Genomic DNA, 17,816 nt, shown 5'->3' on the forward strand with positions numbered 1-17,816 from the left:
GCGTGTGGGGAACGCTGATGCCGGTAATCAGAATCTCGGATCGAGATACTGCGAAGACAAGGGTACACATCCCGTGTATGATGCCCGGGCATCTGGGAGTATCAATAAAACTCTTTACCTTCCTGGATGATGAAAACGCGTTCCCAGGTTTTGAATACGTTGAGTAGGATCAGTACACGCAAATGTAAGTCAGAAGGATGAATTTGGGGCAGTATTGTACGATGGAAGCATATCTCGGGTACGTGTACAATGCAAACATATCACCTTGATGTCGCGGCAAGGCCGTTTTTATGAGATTTATGAGTCTCTCAGCGAAAGGTAGTCTTACTGCCCTTGCTTCTTTTCATTTCCACCATCTCGTAGCCTCTCCACCTTTCCATGAGCCTTGCAATTCTCTCACTCCAGCTCACCTAGCATTTCTCTTGTCGCGCTCAAGCTCTTGGTATCTCCGTAGATCGCCGCGATCAGACTTCCATCGATTTTCGGGAATTCGCGTTGGAGCACTTCGACGTTATCGTCATCATCGTCTTTTCTTCCTGCTGCCTCGTAACTCTGCATGACCTCGATTTGGTGAGAGCGGTCCTGTCCGGTGGGAAGTGCCATCTCCGTAGCTGTGCGACGAGGTGGTAGACCTGGTGGGACTTCGTCTTGTCCAGGGTAGGAAGACTGATTTGGATAAGAAGGCTGAGGCTGTTGTTGCTGATGGTAGGGTTGCTCAGAGAGTCCATGGGGTTGGGACTGCATGAATGGGTTGTGCGATTGGGCTTGGCTTGGCTCTTGGCTCCATGGAGAGGTATCCTGGTGTTGAGGGGGGTATTGCGCATACGGCTCTTGAGGAGGATGTTGGCCTAGCGGATTTGGGGGTGGCTGTTGAGCATACGGATTCGGAGGCGGGTCTTGCGCTGGTTGGTAGGCTTGGTAGGGGTTGTGGCTCGGGTTGCTCTGGCCTTGTTGGTTTCCTTGGTCCGCCCACGGGTTGTCGTTGTGGTTGGAGGCCATGACTGCAATCTATGTACTGCTCGATGTTCGTGTGATAGGGATTTCGAGGGTTCGAAAAGGAGTGCAGCGCGCTTGTTTGGCAAGCAGGAAATCTTGAGGCTCAGGGCTGACTGTTGGCTGACGAGTACGTGAAGGCGCGGTAGACGATGACGTACGCTTAGCGCACGTGCCTCTTCGCCCCGCTTCAACCAACAGATCCTTGGAAGCCAGGCGCGTACTTGCTGCGAGGTCTAGAGGAACTTCGTACACTGGACCACGGGTCGTATGTCAAAACTCCGTTGTCAAGACAGTCGCCTCGACTTCCACCACCATTGTGCTCCGTAACCATGTTCAGGGTGACAAGTAATCAGCGCGATGTGTGCAAGGAGCCTCGCCGGAAGCGGACACCCCTTGCATAACGCGGGCTGCTCCTTCAAGGTGCTTCTAAAGTACTATATATGAGCAAGCCAGGTAGGATGCGTAATTGTATCTTCATATTCACTGTATGAGAACACGTCCTCTCCATCGTTGCAGTCATGGCAGCGCTGAGCTTTCAGCCCTTTGTCCTCCGTTTGTTCAACGCGCCACTAGGTGTTGACTTCCTACGCAACTTGAGTGCCAAGATCTCACCTTTCTTCGACTGCGAGCGCGATCGATTGTTTGCGTATATCAGTGATTGTAAGAGGAGAACTTTGCGGCGAGAGATGAGAGAAAAGAGGCTGGAGGCCAAGAGGCATGGTAGGCGATGTCGCGCATCTTGCTCGCCGTGTTGAACAGGCTAACAACATATTAGAGAAGCAGCAACAACGCGCCGAAGAAAAGGAAAAACAGCAGAAAAACAATTCATGGAAAGAAAGGAACCGCGAAGCACAAATGAAACTCAAAGCCAAGATCTTGCAGAAGAAGAAAAGTAAGTCCATGTCTAGCGGATAACCATCGCTCGTGACGTTCATACATCAGCAAGATCATATCGTTGACGCTCGGCAGGCGGTAGTAATACCAAAACTCGTTAAGGTCTCAACTTTCATGTCAGATGGCGTTATTGATCGTAACATTAACCCGAACACAATGGATGTACAGACTGCGCTCAAAGTTCCAAAGACTCCAAGGTTATTCCAAAGCTATGCCAGCCGCTCTAACATCTAGCCAATATATTGCTCCAAGAATTGGAAGAAGTAATGATGAAAATACAGTGTTGGCTCGCATGCACAGGTAGAGTTAGAGGGTCTGTCTCTGCATTACATCGTTCTGCGTCGCTCAAGTTCAATGCCATTGATCCTCTCCACGTCTAATTAGTACCGTCAGCGAAAATTGTTGAAATACATGATGGAATAACGAACCCAGACTCCTGCTTCTACTTCCACATCCGTTCTTTATTAGATGCCATAACAGTAGACCGATCGGTATGCACGTTGCGAATAATGTGGCCAACGCGATGATGGCTTCAGCAGACAAGGAAAACATCGACGAATAGTTGAAACCGGTTCAGGTATGAAGGTGACAAGGTATTCACCGTTCGTAGGTTTCGAAGTATCTCGGTCGGAACAGCTTGGGCGCAAGTTTGAGAGAAGTGTCGGGACGCGCCTTGGCTGCGGGTGGTCTGGCATACATGTAAGGTCATGGCCGCGGTCGTATACAAGTCAGGTTCCGCATCATTGGCTGGACAGGTAGGACAGTATCACGTGTTGTTGCTGTTGTACACGTAATTATCTGGTTTTGCATGATTGGCTGGCCTTGTGAGTGACTGCATACGAAATCTCGTAAATGAGGCTAGCTCAGCATACTCAGGTTTCGCGTCATTGGTGCAGTCCCAGGCAGAGCCTCCAGCGCAACCAGTATATGAGCATGTCTCTCTCTCCTGCATTCGGGCTTCTCACTCCAGCTCCGATCGATCATCTACATCCGTAACCACGGAACCCAACTTCCACCATGATGGCGAGGAAGCTCTCGGAACGATTTTCTGACGAGGTCTGGACATCTCACAAGCTTGCTATTGGAGAGCTGTACATTGGAGAAGACAGGAAGCTCTGCGGCCATGAAGGTGTCATGGACATCATGACGAGACGTTACGGTTTCTCGCCCAGGTATGCATGAATCTGGGCTGATCATACTGCATTAGGCTGATCTTCGCACAGTGAATCGCAGTATGAAAGGAAGTTTGCTTCTTGGGGCATGCGCAAGAAAATCACCGGCAAGGAATGGAATGCGATTCTGCCTCGTGTGCAGGAAAGAGAGGAGCGTGGTCGGCAGACACTCGTTGCTTTCAACGGTGTATTTCTCGACAAGAAGCGTATGGAAAGAGAGCTAGATCGCCGTCGTTCCAACTCGAACATGCGCCAGGGTTTTGTGCAAGGTATGGAGTTCTTCGACATGCTTTCATAGGACTAGTTCACAACAGTCGCAGTCCCTCCAACCCCTCCTGGCTTTACAATACAATCGCCACCAAACACCACCGACACAATTGAGGATCAGATCATGTCGGATCAGGGAGCCCCTCCAGGCATTATAGTACACTCGATACCAAACACGGCCGCCACACATGAGGATGAGAGCATGTTGAACGCCGGACCTCTTCCGGGTTCTGGAGTACAATCGCCATCGGATACGGCCGATGGACATCAAGATGAGACAATGTCGGACCCAAGTCCTCCACACGTGGGTCCAGCGGAGGCAGCTGTTTATGGCTACCAGACCTTGAAGCCAATATCTCAGGTCGCGCCTACAGATACCAAACTTGGTCCATATAGGCCGTCAGTGTCAAGTGAACACAAGGTTTTCAGACAGACGCTGACGCATCTGCATCGTCCAAAGGGGTTTGCTGCTTCCTACCTCCCGCGCGAGAAGAAGCTGTGGTTCTGTTGTGCATGTAATGGAGGGTCAAATCTGACGGCGATTAATGAAGGTTGCTCATACTGCTTCGATCACTGGCGTTGCAGTCGCTGCTACATGGTAGATAAATGTTGAAGATTGATGTCGAAGCAATTATGGCTAGAACTGGCAGAGTGTGCCCAAGCAGGAGCTGGATCAACGGCTCGTACATCAAAGGTATTTCGCGCAGAATATGATCAATTACTGCTTTAGACCCTCGTACGTGCGGTAGCCCATGTTGTGTCTGAAGCAGACGTCGCTAGCCCGCGGCGGCGCGTTGCAGAGCCGTGTCTTTGGTCCAAAATATGTTTTGGGGGTTGATCGTGCAATCCAGAGAGGTCTTGTGCGGCAGGTTGAGCAAAGACGTGGTCAGGAATAGGTAGGTCTTCAGGAGCGGGTACATATGGATGAACGGCGTGAGGTCGCGGGGCACTAGGTCGCCTTGATCGTGAACGTGGTTGCTGTTCTGCAGGCGCAGCTCCTCTTACATCTCCATTCATAACATGTACCTCCTGTATCATTGCTGGCGCAATCATCGTCCAAGAATAGGGCGCAGGTAAAGCAGGCATTTTGTCATGACACCTCTGTGTACTGACTGAACTTGATCTACCACGCCTACGGCGGGAAGAACGGCGTCTATGCTTCTGGCTACTGCTTCTTTCGGTCTCATTGTCTTCATTTGCCGGCCTCCCAATTTCTGTGCTGTTGTTCAGACAATGGCAGCCACTAGCCGGTCTTCCATGTCTTTCATGTGGAATATCGCTAGGCTCGATCATTTCCGGTCCATATCCGCACGTGAGCAGTGTACCGTCTTCTTGCATATGATGTCGAAGCTGCGAGAGTGACCGGCGCGGATGACGGAGCAAGTAGAGCGCAGCGTTGAGCCTCCCACCTTTCTCTGAACCAGGTGTAAGTAAAACGTCACATCCCATCGATACCGAGTTCTGGACGACGATCTTTGCGTCGCCAGCAATGTAGATGCCATTGTTGCGAAATGAAGAGGGCTCATGACGATGAGATGATGAAGTGTGACGATTTCGTTCTGGCATCCTTGCGCGTACATAGATATCGAAGAGGCAGCCGGGAATGTGCTGATAGACATTCGAAACAACGTTGTGTAACGTGTGCAGATGGAAATGTTTGCGACGCACTGTTGGCGGTGGACAACGGAAGTAAGGCGGACGCAAACATCTATATTGTACGCTTAGCAGACGTAGGAAGTTATATTTATACTTCGCCGTTCGTCCCCAACATATTGAGACGTTTGAACACAGGTGGCACCGCGATATTGGCTTAGGATACTGGATCTCTGGGATGCGGTTAGGCATACTGCAACTGTGCATCGATAAGCATGATAAAACGGGACCATGCAGCGAAAACAGAACTGAGCATCTTCGAAGTGTTTCAAGCTAATGTCATCAATCAATCAGTTACCGTTCGTCGGCTTGGATGCCAACGGTTTTCGGTGGAGGGCTGATCCCCAAACCTCTCAGAGGTACCAAACATTGTTCGTCAACGCTCTGTGAACTTCTGACTAGCAAAGCAAGAGGTTTACGCAGGCTCCTCAGTCTTCGCCCGCTTTCCCTCCGCACCGCCATCATCGACTTCCAACTTTCTCTTGCTGCTGCCAGCATCGTTTGACCCTAAAGCTGCCGGTGCAGGCGCCTTGACCTTCTTCTTCACCATGCCCGAAACATCGTTTGCGCTCTTGGTAGCTTCCGCAATCTTTGCTTTTTGCGTTGCTGCGTCTGCTCCCAGAAGCCCACCTAGCAGTCCCTTGAACACCGACGAGTCGATGCTGTCGAACTCCTGCTTGTTCGGATCTGACTTCAGGTCTACAAGACGGGTCTTGAGATCCTCGAGCATGCCCTTTTTGTCTTCGATGATGACTTGCTTCTCCTTCTTCTGCTCTGGCTTCAACGTGTCGGAACCGAGTGCTGCCTCCTCCTTCTTCAGGCGCGCTTCCAGACTTTTGATGGCGAGATCTGTCTGTTCAGCAGCCTCGTTCCGCAGGTCCCAGTTTATGCCATCCTCGTCTTCCTTTCCTTGTTCCTGCTTAGCGGACGCATCGGTCGTTTGTCCAGTCTGGTCTTCCCGTACTTTCGAAACGGATGCGAATTCGAGCGCGAGGGATAGCGAGTAGTGTGCCTCTGTGACATTCTCGTGCTCGAAGGGGTATATTTCCTCTTGTAGTGCAAGCGCTTTGCGGGCGTCGGATATGGCGTCGTGAAATCGTTCGTTCTCGAGCGAGATCTCGACGAGGAAACCGTGGCAGTCGGCGATGCGCTCCTTGATGACGCGCGCCTTCAGGCTCAGCTCCGCCTTGCCTTTGCCCTTGTCTGAAGCGTCTCCTTCTGGGGCGTCTAATTGCCTCTCATACAGGACGCGGGCTAGCTCGAAGATCTCGTACGCGTTTCCGAGGTCGTCATCGTCCTCCTCTTCCTCGCCATCCTGCATGTCGTCATCTTCATCCTCGGAATCGGTCCAGTTCTCATCGCCCTGAAGCTGGAAGAATGGCGTCTCGCCTACTGGCTTCTCCTTCTGCTCAGGCTTTGCGGCGCTTGCACCTTCACCCGCCTCAGCTTTCGCGGCCTTTTTTGCCTTTGGCTTCTTCTTCTCCTCTTTTGCCACCTTGTTGCCTAGCACATCGCTCTTGGCGACTGCCGACCTGTAGAGCGCGCGCCCGTAGTAGAAGAGGAGCTCGGCGTTCTCAGGCGCCATCTCGCCGTTGAGTTCAGCTTGGATCTCGACGGCATCGGCGTAGTGCTCGGCAGCGGCGTCGTAGTTCTTAGTCGAGTAGTGGATAGAAGCAGCCTGCGACAGCTCTCCCATCTTCTCTTTCGTTCTGGGCATGTCTTCAGTCTCGGTGACGGTCGCGAGCGGTTCAGTGGTAGGGTCGGCCATTGCGTGAGATTTATCGTGTTTGTGTGATATATGCAGCGTATGCGACAACGATATCAGAGTTTACAGGCCGTAAGAGTAAGCGTGAAGGATGTCGAGTGTCGTGTTTGGGCAAGAGGCTCGGTGGTTGCTAGGAAAAGTAGCTCCGTCTCTAGCGCGAAATCGCGCTGGAACGCGTCGCACGCGTAAAGTGGAATCTCATGCGTGCACATTACCACATTGCGACACAGCACAACTTCACCTTCACCACACCCAATATGGCCACCTCAAGAAGACTGGAGAAGCCCTCGGCGGTACCCTCAGATCTAATCCCGTCCTCATCGCCAGCGTTCGGAACCCCGGTTCATCCCATCAATCCCCGCCGAACCGCCCCCATACGCGCCCCGCCTGCACTCAAGCCAGTCGGCAAGTCCACTGTTCTCCCTATACTGCTCCCTCCTGCGACACTACGACCGCTCGCATTTCGAACTTTCACAAAGAAACACAACCTCACCCTCACATCTTCCGCCCTCCAAGCACTAGCAACGTTTGTGGGGAAGCACTGTGGTTCGGGATGGAGAGAAGAAGGCCTGGCCGAGAAGGTCTTGGAGGAGATCGCCAAGAGCTGGAAGAAGTGCGGTGGTCAGGTCATCGTCGAGGGCGACAATGAGACGCTCAAGGGCATACTGAAGACCCTTGAGGGCTCGATGAGTGGAGGAAGGGTAGTGCAAGGCTCAAATCTGGGCAGGCAAAGCAGCTTCAACTTCGGGCCTGAGATAGCTGGTCAGATGAATCGCCCGAGTATCGACACCAACAACAGTTTCGGCATGTCCAGCCTGGAAGTAGAGGACAAGGACGAGGAAGATGATCTGTTGAAAGATCCACGAGAGTGGATGAAGGTCATTGGCGCCTTCGAGCAGCCAAAGCTGATATACAATGCCACCCAGAAGCACTTTGAGAAGTATGTACCAGTCGAGATAGAACGGAGTGTTTACTAATTATGCCAGGTCTGCCAAAAAGCCATCGCTGTTCCCAGATCCCTCACACAAGACCGAGCTCTTCCGTCAACGCTACCACATCGTACACCAGCGCATACTCCGCAACGAGACGTTCCAAGCACCTACCTTCTCTACGGCTCGTTCTGCTACCCTCAATCGGACGGGATCAATCGCGACGTCACAAATGAACAGTATCACCCCAATTGCCAACTTGCTTGGTCGAACCGGAAGCACGCATTTGCTGCTAGGCATGCTCACAGTCTCGGCCACTGGTGCGCTTTCACTCTCAGACCTCACGGGTACAATCACATTGGACATTCAACACGCACGCCCAATCCCCGAGAATGGCGCCTACTTTGCACCAGGCATGATTGTTCTGGTCGAAGGCAGCTACGAAGAGGACGCCGGAGCCACATCAACTCTAGGAGGCAGCGGTGGTATTGGAGGCACAATAGGCGGTAAATTCCTCGGCTTTTCGGTCGGACACCCTCCCAGTGAACGCAGAACAGCAACCTTGGGCGGCGCCGAAGAGGTCGACAAGAACAGCCTGGCTGGACCAGCGTTCGGATGGACAGACTTCTTAGGTGTCGGTTCTCAGCGTGCGACCGGCACCCGTATGAACAAGATCGCATCAAAACTTCTGGATCAAGAAACAGCACATAACATAGTCATAGCCTCAGACCTTCATTTGGACGTTCCATCGACGTTATCAGCTCTCCGTACCCTACTACGCACATACACACCCGATCCCACCGACGCCCATCCAGTCTACCCTCTCGCTATCATCCTGATGGGAAACTTCAGTTCGAAAGCCAGTCTTGCAGGTGTGCCAGGAACAGGTAGCATCGAATACAAAGAGCATTTCGACGCACTTGCCTCCGTCCTCGCCGACTTCCAACCTCTCATCGCACACACCACACTCGTCCTCGTCCCGGGCGACAACGACGCCTGGCCGAGTGCATTCTCAGCCGGCGCCGCTACACCGCTACCACGAAAGCCGATCCCCACAATGTTCACAAGCAGAATCAGGAAGGTAGTCGCTGAAGCGAATCGCGAAATCTGGGGTGCAGGCAAAGCAAAGGGTAAAGAAGGAGAAGTAATTTGGACATCCAACCCCTCACGCCTGAGCTGGTTCGGCGTAAAAGGCGAGATGGCAATACTACGAGACGACGTAGCCGGCAGGCTGCAAAGACAGTCGATACGATTCAACAAGCCACCAGCCGATGTAGACGACGAGATGCCATATGCACCAAGTCATCAGCAGCAAGAAGCAGAGCAGCAAGACGCCATGGATCTCGATCTTAGGATGCCGCCACCCCGACCGCAGCAACAGCAACAAGATGTTGATCTTGATACGCAAACTGCACGTGCGCTTACGCGGACTATTCTTTCGCAATCATATCTCAGCCCCTTCCCGCTTTCGGCGCGGCCGTTACATTGGGACTTTGCGCATACGCTGAATCTCTACCCGCTGCCGACGAGCTTGGTACTAGCGGACAGCGAGGCACCGGCGTTCGTGGTGAAATACTTTGGCTGCACGGTCATGAATCCGGGGAGTATAGATGAGAGTGGGGGGCGGGGCAGGAGAGAAGGGAGGGCGCGATGGGTGGAGTTCGATATTAGGACTTCGGCTGGTGCTGTGAGGATGGAAGGGTAATGTTAGATAATGTGAATGTTCATGATCTTCGTTTCATCGGCGTTTCTGTCTTTTCCACATAGGGACCACCCCATCCATGGGAAAAACTGGACAGATATCTGCACGAAGTGAATTCAAAAAAGCTAATAAGGCTACGTTGCCTAAAAACTTCTTAAACCCTATGTTTTTGTCGTGATGTAGACTTTAGCGCACCTGTTTAGTTGTTCCCTCGTATATGGTAGGACTACGGACTACACGGATGTTTTGTGTTGCGTTCATATGCACAAGGATACAATGTCTCCACCTAGACTATGCGTTACGACAGAGATGCTAGCTGAAATGTCAAGTATGCAACACAAGAGTTCCATTAGAAATTATCTACATCGGTTTCCGCTCTTCCGCTTCATCCATCCAACCAACCAACATAAACACACATCAATTCCAATCAAGTCATGTACAAAGCTCAAGCTCTTAAACTCAAAAAAGCGAGGGGTATTGCGGCACACGCGCACGTATGCCGTAGCATCACTGAAGAAAGCCCGCCCGCCCGCCTGTACGTAGTAAAAAAGGTAAGGAAACTGGTATCATTGTTCTTTTCGAAGAGCTCGTCGGAGCCAATCGAGCGCTGAAAAGGAAAAAGGAAGACTAGACAGACGTACAACACAGAGCGTAGATGGAAAACAAGAAAATTGATGGTCGTCGTGGTTTCGGGCTCAGAGGCGTAGGGTGGGAGACTGAGATAGTGGGGGTGAAGTAGATCGATGACAGGTCAACAATTTGTTCGAAACACGAATAAAGGACGCAACGGAAATGTGCGAGCGGTTCGATGCGGTAGACGACGAGTGTTCGACTCTGTGGCGTTTGGCATGAACGGCGAAAGCCCCAGGGTGGTCTTGATGTTTCCTCGCAGGTCTACAACAACGCGAATTAGCCATTAGCCAAACGCGCTCAATCGTTCAGTCCGAAAACCCGCCTTAGGCCTTGGAACTTCTTCTTCTTTCCGCTCCTGCCATAGGAGACCGAACGACCCTGCGCGTCCACGATGGGTGCCGAGACGTTAGAGACGAGGCTGGAACGGGTGGCGAAGCGAGGTCTACGGGGCGCGACACCATCTGAACTCACGGGACGATCGTCAGTGCCGATGGTGGGCGGAAGTGGCCATTCGGGAGTCTTTCGACGTTGCAGCTTAGGCGACCTCTGAGGAGAACTGGGTGTCGGGTCGCCGAATTCCTTGTCCTCGTCGATGGGCGTCATAGGGTGAGTCATGTCGCGGTTGCGTTGCGCGGGTGGCATGGGAATCTCGTCAGGCGCTGGGATGTTTTGCACAGCCTGGGGTTGCGCCTGGACGGCTTCTGGTTGGGCTGTAGTTTTCTTCTTTCCCAGACCGAAGAAGCCACGCTTCGTCTTGACTTTGCCAGCAGCTCCAGAGGACGAGGGCGCATACTTGCTGTCACGTAAAGAGCCAGCGGATAGGGCTGTACCTTGTGCGCCGGCGTTGCCAGTGGCGCCACTGGTTGTGTTCGTCGCTGGTGCTGATTGCGCAGCCACGTTGGGCGTTTCATCGTCGGCTTCTTCTTCCAGATCTGTGGAGTCGCCGTCTTCTTCGCCTGCTTTCCTAGGAATCCCTCGTACCGGCGCTAGACCTGGGGGCAGGGTGTAGTCGAGAGGCTCGTCATCGTCTGAATCATCAAATCGACTCTGGAAACGAGACGGCCGAGCGTCGTCATCTTCGTCGCTTGAATCAGCGAACCGACTCTTGAACGGAGCTTTGATGGCCTTGGCAGGTGTTGCCTTTTGCTTTGATGGTTTTGGTGGCTTTGGCTGCTTGTTAAAAGTAGGCATTGGCTTCGCCTGCGTAGGCGACGAAGGACGCACATCAGGTCCTTTCCGAAATCTGCCCATTGGAGACAGAGATCGGATGCTGAACTTGGAAGATCTGACTGGTTCTGGGGTAGGAGAAGAGGGGCGCATAGACCTTCGCATGGCGGGCGACGGTGATCCTGGAGGAGAGATTGCGCGAACTTGCTTTGGCGCTGGAGCACTTGCTCGCATGGTAGGCGCAGGTTCTTGTCTCATTGAGCCACGCATGGTGTATCGCCCACCTTGTTCCCGTCCGCGCTTCCTGACACGCTGGAAACTGCTTGCAGACGCGTCTGAGTCACTGTCGTACGTGGGTGCTGGGGCGGCCATCGGTTTCGTGGCAGGCGCGCTCTGTGGTCTTCCCTTGCCGACGGCAGCAGCAGGCGGGATGTTCTTCTTTTGAAGAGCACCTCGAGGTTTGGTATCCATAGGTACCATACTGTGGCGTGATGCTGCTAAACCCATGCCTGGCGCGGGTGAGGGATCGGCTGAACGCATGCTCTGTCGCATCTGAGGCTGTGCTCTAGAAGCTGCAGCTCGAGGGCTGCGCATACTCGATCGCATAGTTGATCCCATCTGAGGTTCGGCGCGTGGAGCCGTGTTCGGACCTCCTCTCATGGTTCGCTTCATGTGAATCTCAGGAGTATCTTCCCTCGGCGCCGCTGTTCGCAGCGATGTCTTATTCTGCGGTTCAGCTGGGCGCGCCGACTGCGGTGCAGGGCTCTTCTTCAAAGCGGACTTGAGAGGTTTTGTCGGTGTTCGATCGGCCGATGCAGCGGTCCTTGGGGGTGGTATAGCAGTAACCTTGCGCTCTGGTGTGGTATCCGGTGTATACTCGCGTGTAGCAGATGGTCTAGACCTTTCGTCTGAGACTGGGGCTTGTGTGACTCGAGAGATCACTTCTTTTGCATGCGATGCTCGCTCGGAAGGTACTTGGGTCTGCTCCGATTGAGAGTCTGGCTTCTTCAGAGACGCGTTCACACCACTCCAATGCTGCTGAGCAGCGTTCCAGTCTTGTGTTGGTGTAGTGTCTGAATCGCGGTTGTCATCCACAGACGTGTCTAATTGGAGCTTCGATGTAGGCTTGTCCGTGGAACTTGCATTGGCATACTTTGAATGCATCAAGCCAGAAGATGCCGGAACGGCCGGACTTTCCATAAGTGCATTGATGCTACCAAACCCGCCTTCGCCATCGGTGAGGTCTTCATAAGCATCGCTATAAACGCTGCTGTCATCCTCGGTAGTCTCGTCGTCTTCCTCAGTCCGTGTGAAAGACTGTTGCTGTTGACTCGTTGAGTCCTGGTCGGGCATAGACGTTGCGGACTTGGTTGGAGTGGGGGTAACTGTGCGTCGGTCGGACTCAGGAGCATCGTCGCCCCAACCCCCAGGTATCGCCATGTTCTGGTAAACAGGTTCAGGCTTCTCGTATGGGCTAGGAGTAGCAGGCTGGAGTGCGATGTTGGGCACCTCAACGATCTGTTCCGTGATTGGAGCAGCCGTTGCTGGTGTCTCCTCTTGTGACGTAGACAGGGACTTGGGCTCTGGAGCAGGGGGCTGCTTCGAGGACTCCATAGGATTATGGGTGTCTGAATAGTCGCTTGAGTCTGACACATATCCACTCCCTTCAACGGAGGTGACTCCAGGCGGTAGAGGGCTGTCTTGTCCGTGCTTCTGGGCAAAGTCTTCGGCAACAATGTTTCCAAGCGCGACGTCGCTGGAAGCGTTTGAAGTCGGGAAAGTCTCGGTGACCTTCTCAGCCATGTTCTCCTGCGGTCGTCGCTCCTTCTCGCGTATGCTGCCGAACGATGGTAGAGCAGGGCGTGGCTTCATGAAGTCCTCGAACTCGTCCTCTTTTTCGGCTATGGGACTCCACTTGGACACACTGAGACCTCCGTGAGGCTGCGCAACTGTATCGGCCTGTGTAGGTTTGCTTGGCAGTACTGGATCCTCCTCGAAACTAACACGCACAGTCTTCTTCTTCTTCTTCCTGCCTCCATCGTCAGACGCGGTGTCAGATGCATCGCTTGGGGCAACTTTGGCAAAGAGACGTCCGTTCGAAGTAGCAGGCGATTCGCCGCGGCGCGATACCGAAGGCGAGCTCTTCAAGGCAGATTTCGCAGGTGATACTGAGCGTGGCAGGGGGTCGTGTTTGGTGCCAGCAAGTTCGACAGCTACAGGCGCAAAATGGGCAGTGCGTGGTGGGCTCAGCGAAGTATGCCGATCGTGCGTGTCACGAAGGCTGCCACCACCATTAGAGCTTGCAGGTGTCGAGTTGGCTGGGGCGGCGATGCGAGGGTACGCGCTGTCCTGGTTGATAGCGAATTTGGGCGAAGGTACCTCGTCTTCGTGGCCGGCTATAGTGCCATATCCAGAGTCGTCCAACCTGCGACTGGTGTTTGCCTGCTCCTGAGGTGGGAAGTCGGCATCAACGAAGTCATCGGAGTGTCTCGTTACTGTAGCGGTACTGGGTTGCGGTTCGGGAGTGCGCGACACAGGTATCGGCTCTTCTCTTCTCTGTGATGCTGGCTGTTCCTGGCGAACATAGTGGCGTATAGGACTCGGTGAGCCGCGGCCCATCTGGTTCTCTGGTATGTGGACGGAGTGAAAGGTGTCGGCATGCTGTGACACGAATTGTCGCGTGGGCTCGGGCTCGGGCACTTCGTGCAGCTCTCGATGACGGGCCATGGCATCTTGCTTATGAATGAATTTGCGCGTCGAAGGGTCGTAAATGGCATCCGGTGAGTTCGGATCGACGGGTCGAGGGGCTTGTCGCGGCACATATGATTGCGTCTGTACAGCAGAGCCAGATGGCTTGGCGCGCATACTGCCACTCGACAGTCTTGTGCCTTGCAGACCCTGTGAAATCTGGTGCGTTTGCACTGGGCGCTCAGAGGCGCTCTGAACCGATCGTTGGGCATTCTGGAGGTCGTAGCTGGAGACACCACTGGACGTCTTTGGTCGCGATGTCGAGGCCATGCGCTGGACCGCATCCTGATTCACCACAGGGCCGCCAAACCATCCTTTGCTCGAGGGCGGAGAGGGGTTCTGGCGTGTGCCTACGGCGCCTGGGGACATTGGGCGGGAGAAGTTTACGGATCGCAACGCGTCGTCCTCCTCGGACACCTGAGCGAGATGGCTGGCAGGCCGTTGCCCTCTCCCAGTAGGATTAGCGCCCCTATCCAGGCTGACGCCTCTGCCTCTGCCTCCTGGCGCGGGTGATCCTCCACGGTACGTAGGCTCGAGGCTGGACGCACGCCGGTGAACGACGCTGCCCTGCTGCTGCACGTTCTTTGGCATTGGCGGAACCGGCGGCGCATCTGCATCCGCTGGACTTCCTCCGGCGGGTGATGGCGCGCGAAAGGAGCGCTCCGTCATGGATCCTGAGCTCGACTGCCGGCGCAGGGGGCTGGGCTGTTGTCGCGAGATGCTGCCGTTTGACGAGAGCGAGCCGCGGCGGGCCATGCGCTTCGTGACTGTGTCGCCTACGGGAGTCGGCGTCGTGACGTGGGTGCGCAGGGCGGCGGCGGCAGCAGCCGACGAGAGGTCGCCGTTGGATTCGGCATTCTTGATGAAGGCCTTGGAGGCGGCGAGCGAGGCGGATGCGCTGGGCGGAGGGGCTCGCTGGGGCTGCATGGGCGACATTTGTTAGCATCGCGTCGCCATACGCCTGCGGAGCGCGCCAGGAGGTTTGCGCGCACACGGAGAGAGCACCTACCGGATTCGACGCTGCCCGTCGTCGCTTGCCGAACATGGTGGCGGTGGTGAATTAAAGATTACTGCAGTTGCGGCTGGCGCTGCATTGCCGTGTGATGCGATGGTGTGGTGGCTTTGGAGATGCAGGTGCAAGGGTCGTCTAGATGATGTCACGCCTGCGGCGGAACCGTGCGGCCTGGGTGAAAGAGTGGAAAGCTACCTGCGTCAAACCGCCAAACGAAAAACAAATCACGGGCGTCTCACGTGTGGAAGGATTGGAAGGGTTGGAAGTGCGAAAAGGGCTCCGAGATGCTTCTGGGCGGAGTCGACTTGTTGTAGCTAGCAAAACAAGTAAGAGGATCGTCATGTTCCCGGACACCCCAAAGCTTAGGTCGGACGTGTTGGCGCCGCAGAGGCCCGCGAAGCCTCGCGCCGGCGCATTTGCATCGTCACAGAAAGTGTCAAACACCTCATCGTCTCAGCTACATGGTCAAACAGGCACGCATGTCGAGGATGCGGCTGTTGCACGCCCAGGGAAGGCGTGGCTTAACGTTGCCAGATGCAGTCTAGACGTGGCCCAGAAGAGACATGCATTGTTTACGTTCTAAGTCTCTTCACCCTCACGCCTGGTGCTTGCTCACATCCATCATCGCAAACGCGCACGAACTTCTCCTGAGACTCTGCCGGAGCGGCAGCAGTGCTTTTCCACGAGCCTGTTTCTTCTCTCACGCGCCGGTACTTTCACGGTCCCTGATTTGCACCTCTCCAGCTAGTAACAACCCTGAGCCCCAACACCATTCTAGCCAGTCCCTATCCGGCGCCACTGACGTAGGCGATATCTCCAAGAGCAACCGTCGTAGCGCCGGGCGCCGTACGCTTTGTGATTCGCGATTCTCTTCCAAAACAGACACAGACGTCTACAGCGTTTGCCTGTCAAACGTCGCACAGGCACCCATGTCCAGTTCCAGGGACTATTGCGACACCATGTCGAATACAGATCGATTTGATCATTGCAACGTGGAACGCGCATTTTTGCGCAAGGCCATGTGGGTTAGGATCGACGAACTGGCCCACCCAGAGCTCGAGAAAGATCGCCCAGACCGCACATCTCTTCCCCGCGCTAACTGCTAACATCGTGACGATTGACCAGCACTGCCACCTCCCGATTCATCAAACAGAAAGCGACCGAGTGTATACTTCATCCGTGCGCCTGCCCTACTCTATTTGTCTTCCGGTTTGCTTTCGTCTGAGACTCCATCAGCATGGCATCACCAGCGTCGCGCCTGCCGCCTTTGCCATTACCACACGGCATCGTCGAGAACTATGTCTACTGTCCATCAAATGGCATCACCTTCCACACGCTCGAAGCTGGGTATACTCCCCAACGCGATAAGCCTCTCATCATCCTCTGCCACGGCTTTCCGGAGCTTGCGTTCTCTTGGAGGAAGGTTATGGTGCCCATCGCTGATGCCGGCTATCATGTGGTAGCCTTCGATCAACGTGGCTACGGACGCACCACCGGATGGGACAACTCTTCGTTCCCCAACACCAACTTATCCCAGTTTGCTCTGACCAATGTCGTCCGTGATGTGGTTACCCTGGTTAATGCTCTGGGTTATCGAGAGGTGAAGTGTATCGTCGGGCACGACTTCGGTGCTGTCACTTCCAGCATGTGTGCTCTGATGCGTCCAGACCTCTTCAAGAGCGTTGTCATGATGAGTCATCCTTTCAAAGCTCCTGCACAGCTGCCATTCGATATAGCCCACGGTGGCGCTCGCGAACCTGCGCCATCGCCTGACATTCACGCTGAGTTGGCAAAGCTGCCCGTGCCAAGGAAGCATTACAAGTGGTATAACAGCACTAGTACAGCCGGGGCCGATTGGATCAATCCAAGCCAAGGGCTGCATGCCTTTCTTAGGGGCTATCTTCATGTCAAGTCAGCCGACCGGGAAGACAACTCACCACACCCTCTCAAGAGCTGGACAGCCGAAGAGATGGCCAAAGTACCCAATTACTACATTATGCCGCTGCACCAGTCAATGCCCGATACTATTGCTGACATGATGGCCAACCAAGATAGCTCGGCGACTGAAAGATGGATGCCTGACCAAGACCTTGATATCTACGTCCAGGAATGGTCAAGGACAGGCTTCCAGGGCGGTCTCAATTACTACCGAATCACCACCGATCCACTTCTTCAAAAAGATCTCGAGCTATTTGCGGGCAAGAAGATCGAATGTCCAAGTACCTTTATCTCAGGCGCGACGGATTGGGGCAATTATCAGCAGCCTGGGGCCCTCGAGGCCTATCCCGAGTCATGTTCAGACTTTCGAGGGATCCACTTGATCGACAACGCAGGACACTGGCCCCAACAAGAACAGCCGAAGAGAGTCGTTGAAGCGATATTGGGGTTCGTTCGCTATCTTTAAGTCAATTGCAGCTGCGGCGTATACGACGCTTGACGGAATATGCGATTCTCCCAACTTATCAATTATGCGGCTCCCGATCGTCCGCATATTTAAAATCCGATTCAAGCCACCAACAAAGGGGTTCCTTCCGTTTCAGATCAGAGATGACCATCTTGTTGAGGCTGCTACGCCGCTACGCCGCAATTCCTTCTCATCTTCGGTCGGCTAGAGTTGCCGCCCGTTTACTCGCCGTTACCCGAACCGAGGCCGGCAGTCAGGTTCGTAGTTCAGCACGACTCGAAAGACTCGTGATGTGCAGTATTCCAAAGCTTCGTCGCAGTCAAAATCCACTATCGTCGCAAACAGAGTTAAGTGCTGCAACATCAGTACTCCATCGCAGCAATCGGAAGGAAGAAAATCAGGCTGAATACCAGTCTAAATTTCACAACTTCTCCACAGTAAGTACATACGCGAGCTTCTATTCTCAAGAAGACG

The 17,816-nt window shown here is 54.0% G+C and overlaps 7 protein-coding genes across 7 annotated transcripts; 4 read left to right on the forward strand and 3 right to left on the reverse strand.

The window, feature by feature from the left end:
• Window positions 1-396: 396 nt before the first annotated feature.
• Window positions 397-999, reverse strand: J4E86_000063 (uncharacterized protein; the record flags this gene model as incomplete). The annotated part of the gene is made up of 1 exon (XM_051440640.1): window positions 397-999. One exon carries the CDS (start codon window positions 997-999, stop codon window positions 397-399), a length of 603 nt encoding a protein of 200 aa, XP_051306811.1.
• A 515-nt stretch (window positions 1,000-1,514) lies between these two features.
• On the forward strand, window positions 1,515-2,117 carry J4E86_000064 (uncharacterized protein; the record flags this gene model as incomplete). The annotated part of the gene is made up of 3 exons (XM_051440641.1): window positions 1,515-1,716; window positions 1,772-1,888; window positions 2,059-2,117. 3 exons carry the CDS (start codon window positions 1,515-1,517, stop codon window positions 2,115-2,117), a joined length of 378 nt encoding a protein of 125 aa, XP_051306812.1.
• A 790-nt stretch (window positions 2,118-2,907) lies between these two features.
• On the forward strand, window positions 2,908-3,360 carry J4E86_000065 (uncharacterized protein; the record flags this gene model as incomplete). The annotated part of the gene is made up of 2 exons (XM_051440642.1): window positions 2,908-3,062; window positions 3,114-3,360. The coding sequence occupies 2 exons, from the start codon at window positions 2,908-2,910 to the stop codon at window positions 3,358-3,360; spliced, it is 402 nt and encodes a 133-aa protein (XP_051306813.1).
• A 2,037-nt stretch (window positions 3,361-5,397) lies between these two features.
• Window positions 5,398-6,750, reverse strand: J4E86_000066 (uncharacterized protein; the record flags this gene model as incomplete). The annotated part of the gene is made up of 1 exon (XM_051440643.1): window positions 5,398-6,750. The coding sequence occupies one exon, from the start codon at window positions 6,748-6,750 to the stop codon at window positions 5,398-5,400; it is 1,353 nt and encodes a 450-aa protein (XP_051306814.1).
• Window positions 6,751-7,004: 254 nt separating this feature from the next.
• Window positions 7,005-9,381, forward strand: J4E86_000067 (uncharacterized protein; the record flags this gene model as incomplete). The annotated part of the gene is made up of 2 exons (XM_051440644.1): window positions 7,005-7,687; window positions 7,734-9,381. 2 exons carry the CDS (start codon window positions 7,005-7,007, stop codon window positions 9,379-9,381), a joined length of 2,331 nt encoding a protein of 776 aa, XP_051306815.1.
• A 927-nt stretch (window positions 9,382-10,308) lies between these two features.
• On the reverse strand, window positions 10,309-14,971 carry J4E86_000068 (uncharacterized protein; the record flags this gene model as incomplete). Its single annotated transcript, XM_051440645.1, has 2 exons — window positions 10,309-14,847; window positions 14,936-14,971. The coding sequence occupies 2 exons, from the start codon at window positions 14,969-14,971 to the stop codon at window positions 10,309-10,311; spliced, it is 4,575 nt and encodes a 1,524-aa protein (XP_051306816.1).
• A 1,204-nt stretch (window positions 14,972-16,175) lies between these two features.
• J4E86_000069 (uncharacterized protein) lies at window positions 16,176-17,342 on the forward strand (the record flags this gene model as incomplete). The annotated part of the gene is made up of 1 exon (XM_051440646.1): window positions 16,176-17,342. One exon carries the CDS (start codon window positions 16,176-16,178, stop codon window positions 17,340-17,342), a length of 1,167 nt encoding a protein of 388 aa, XP_051306817.1.
• Between the last annotated feature and the right edge of the window lie 474 nt (window positions 17,343-17,816).

The sequence above is a fragment of the Alternaria arbusti genome, assembly GCF_024043155.1.
Source record: "Alternaria arbusti strain BMP 1465 chromosome Unknown scaffold_1, whole genome shotgun sequence".
NCBI classification, from domain to species: domain Eukaryota; kingdom Fungi; phylum Ascomycota; class Dothideomycetes; order Pleosporales; family Pleosporaceae; genus Alternaria; species Alternaria arbusti.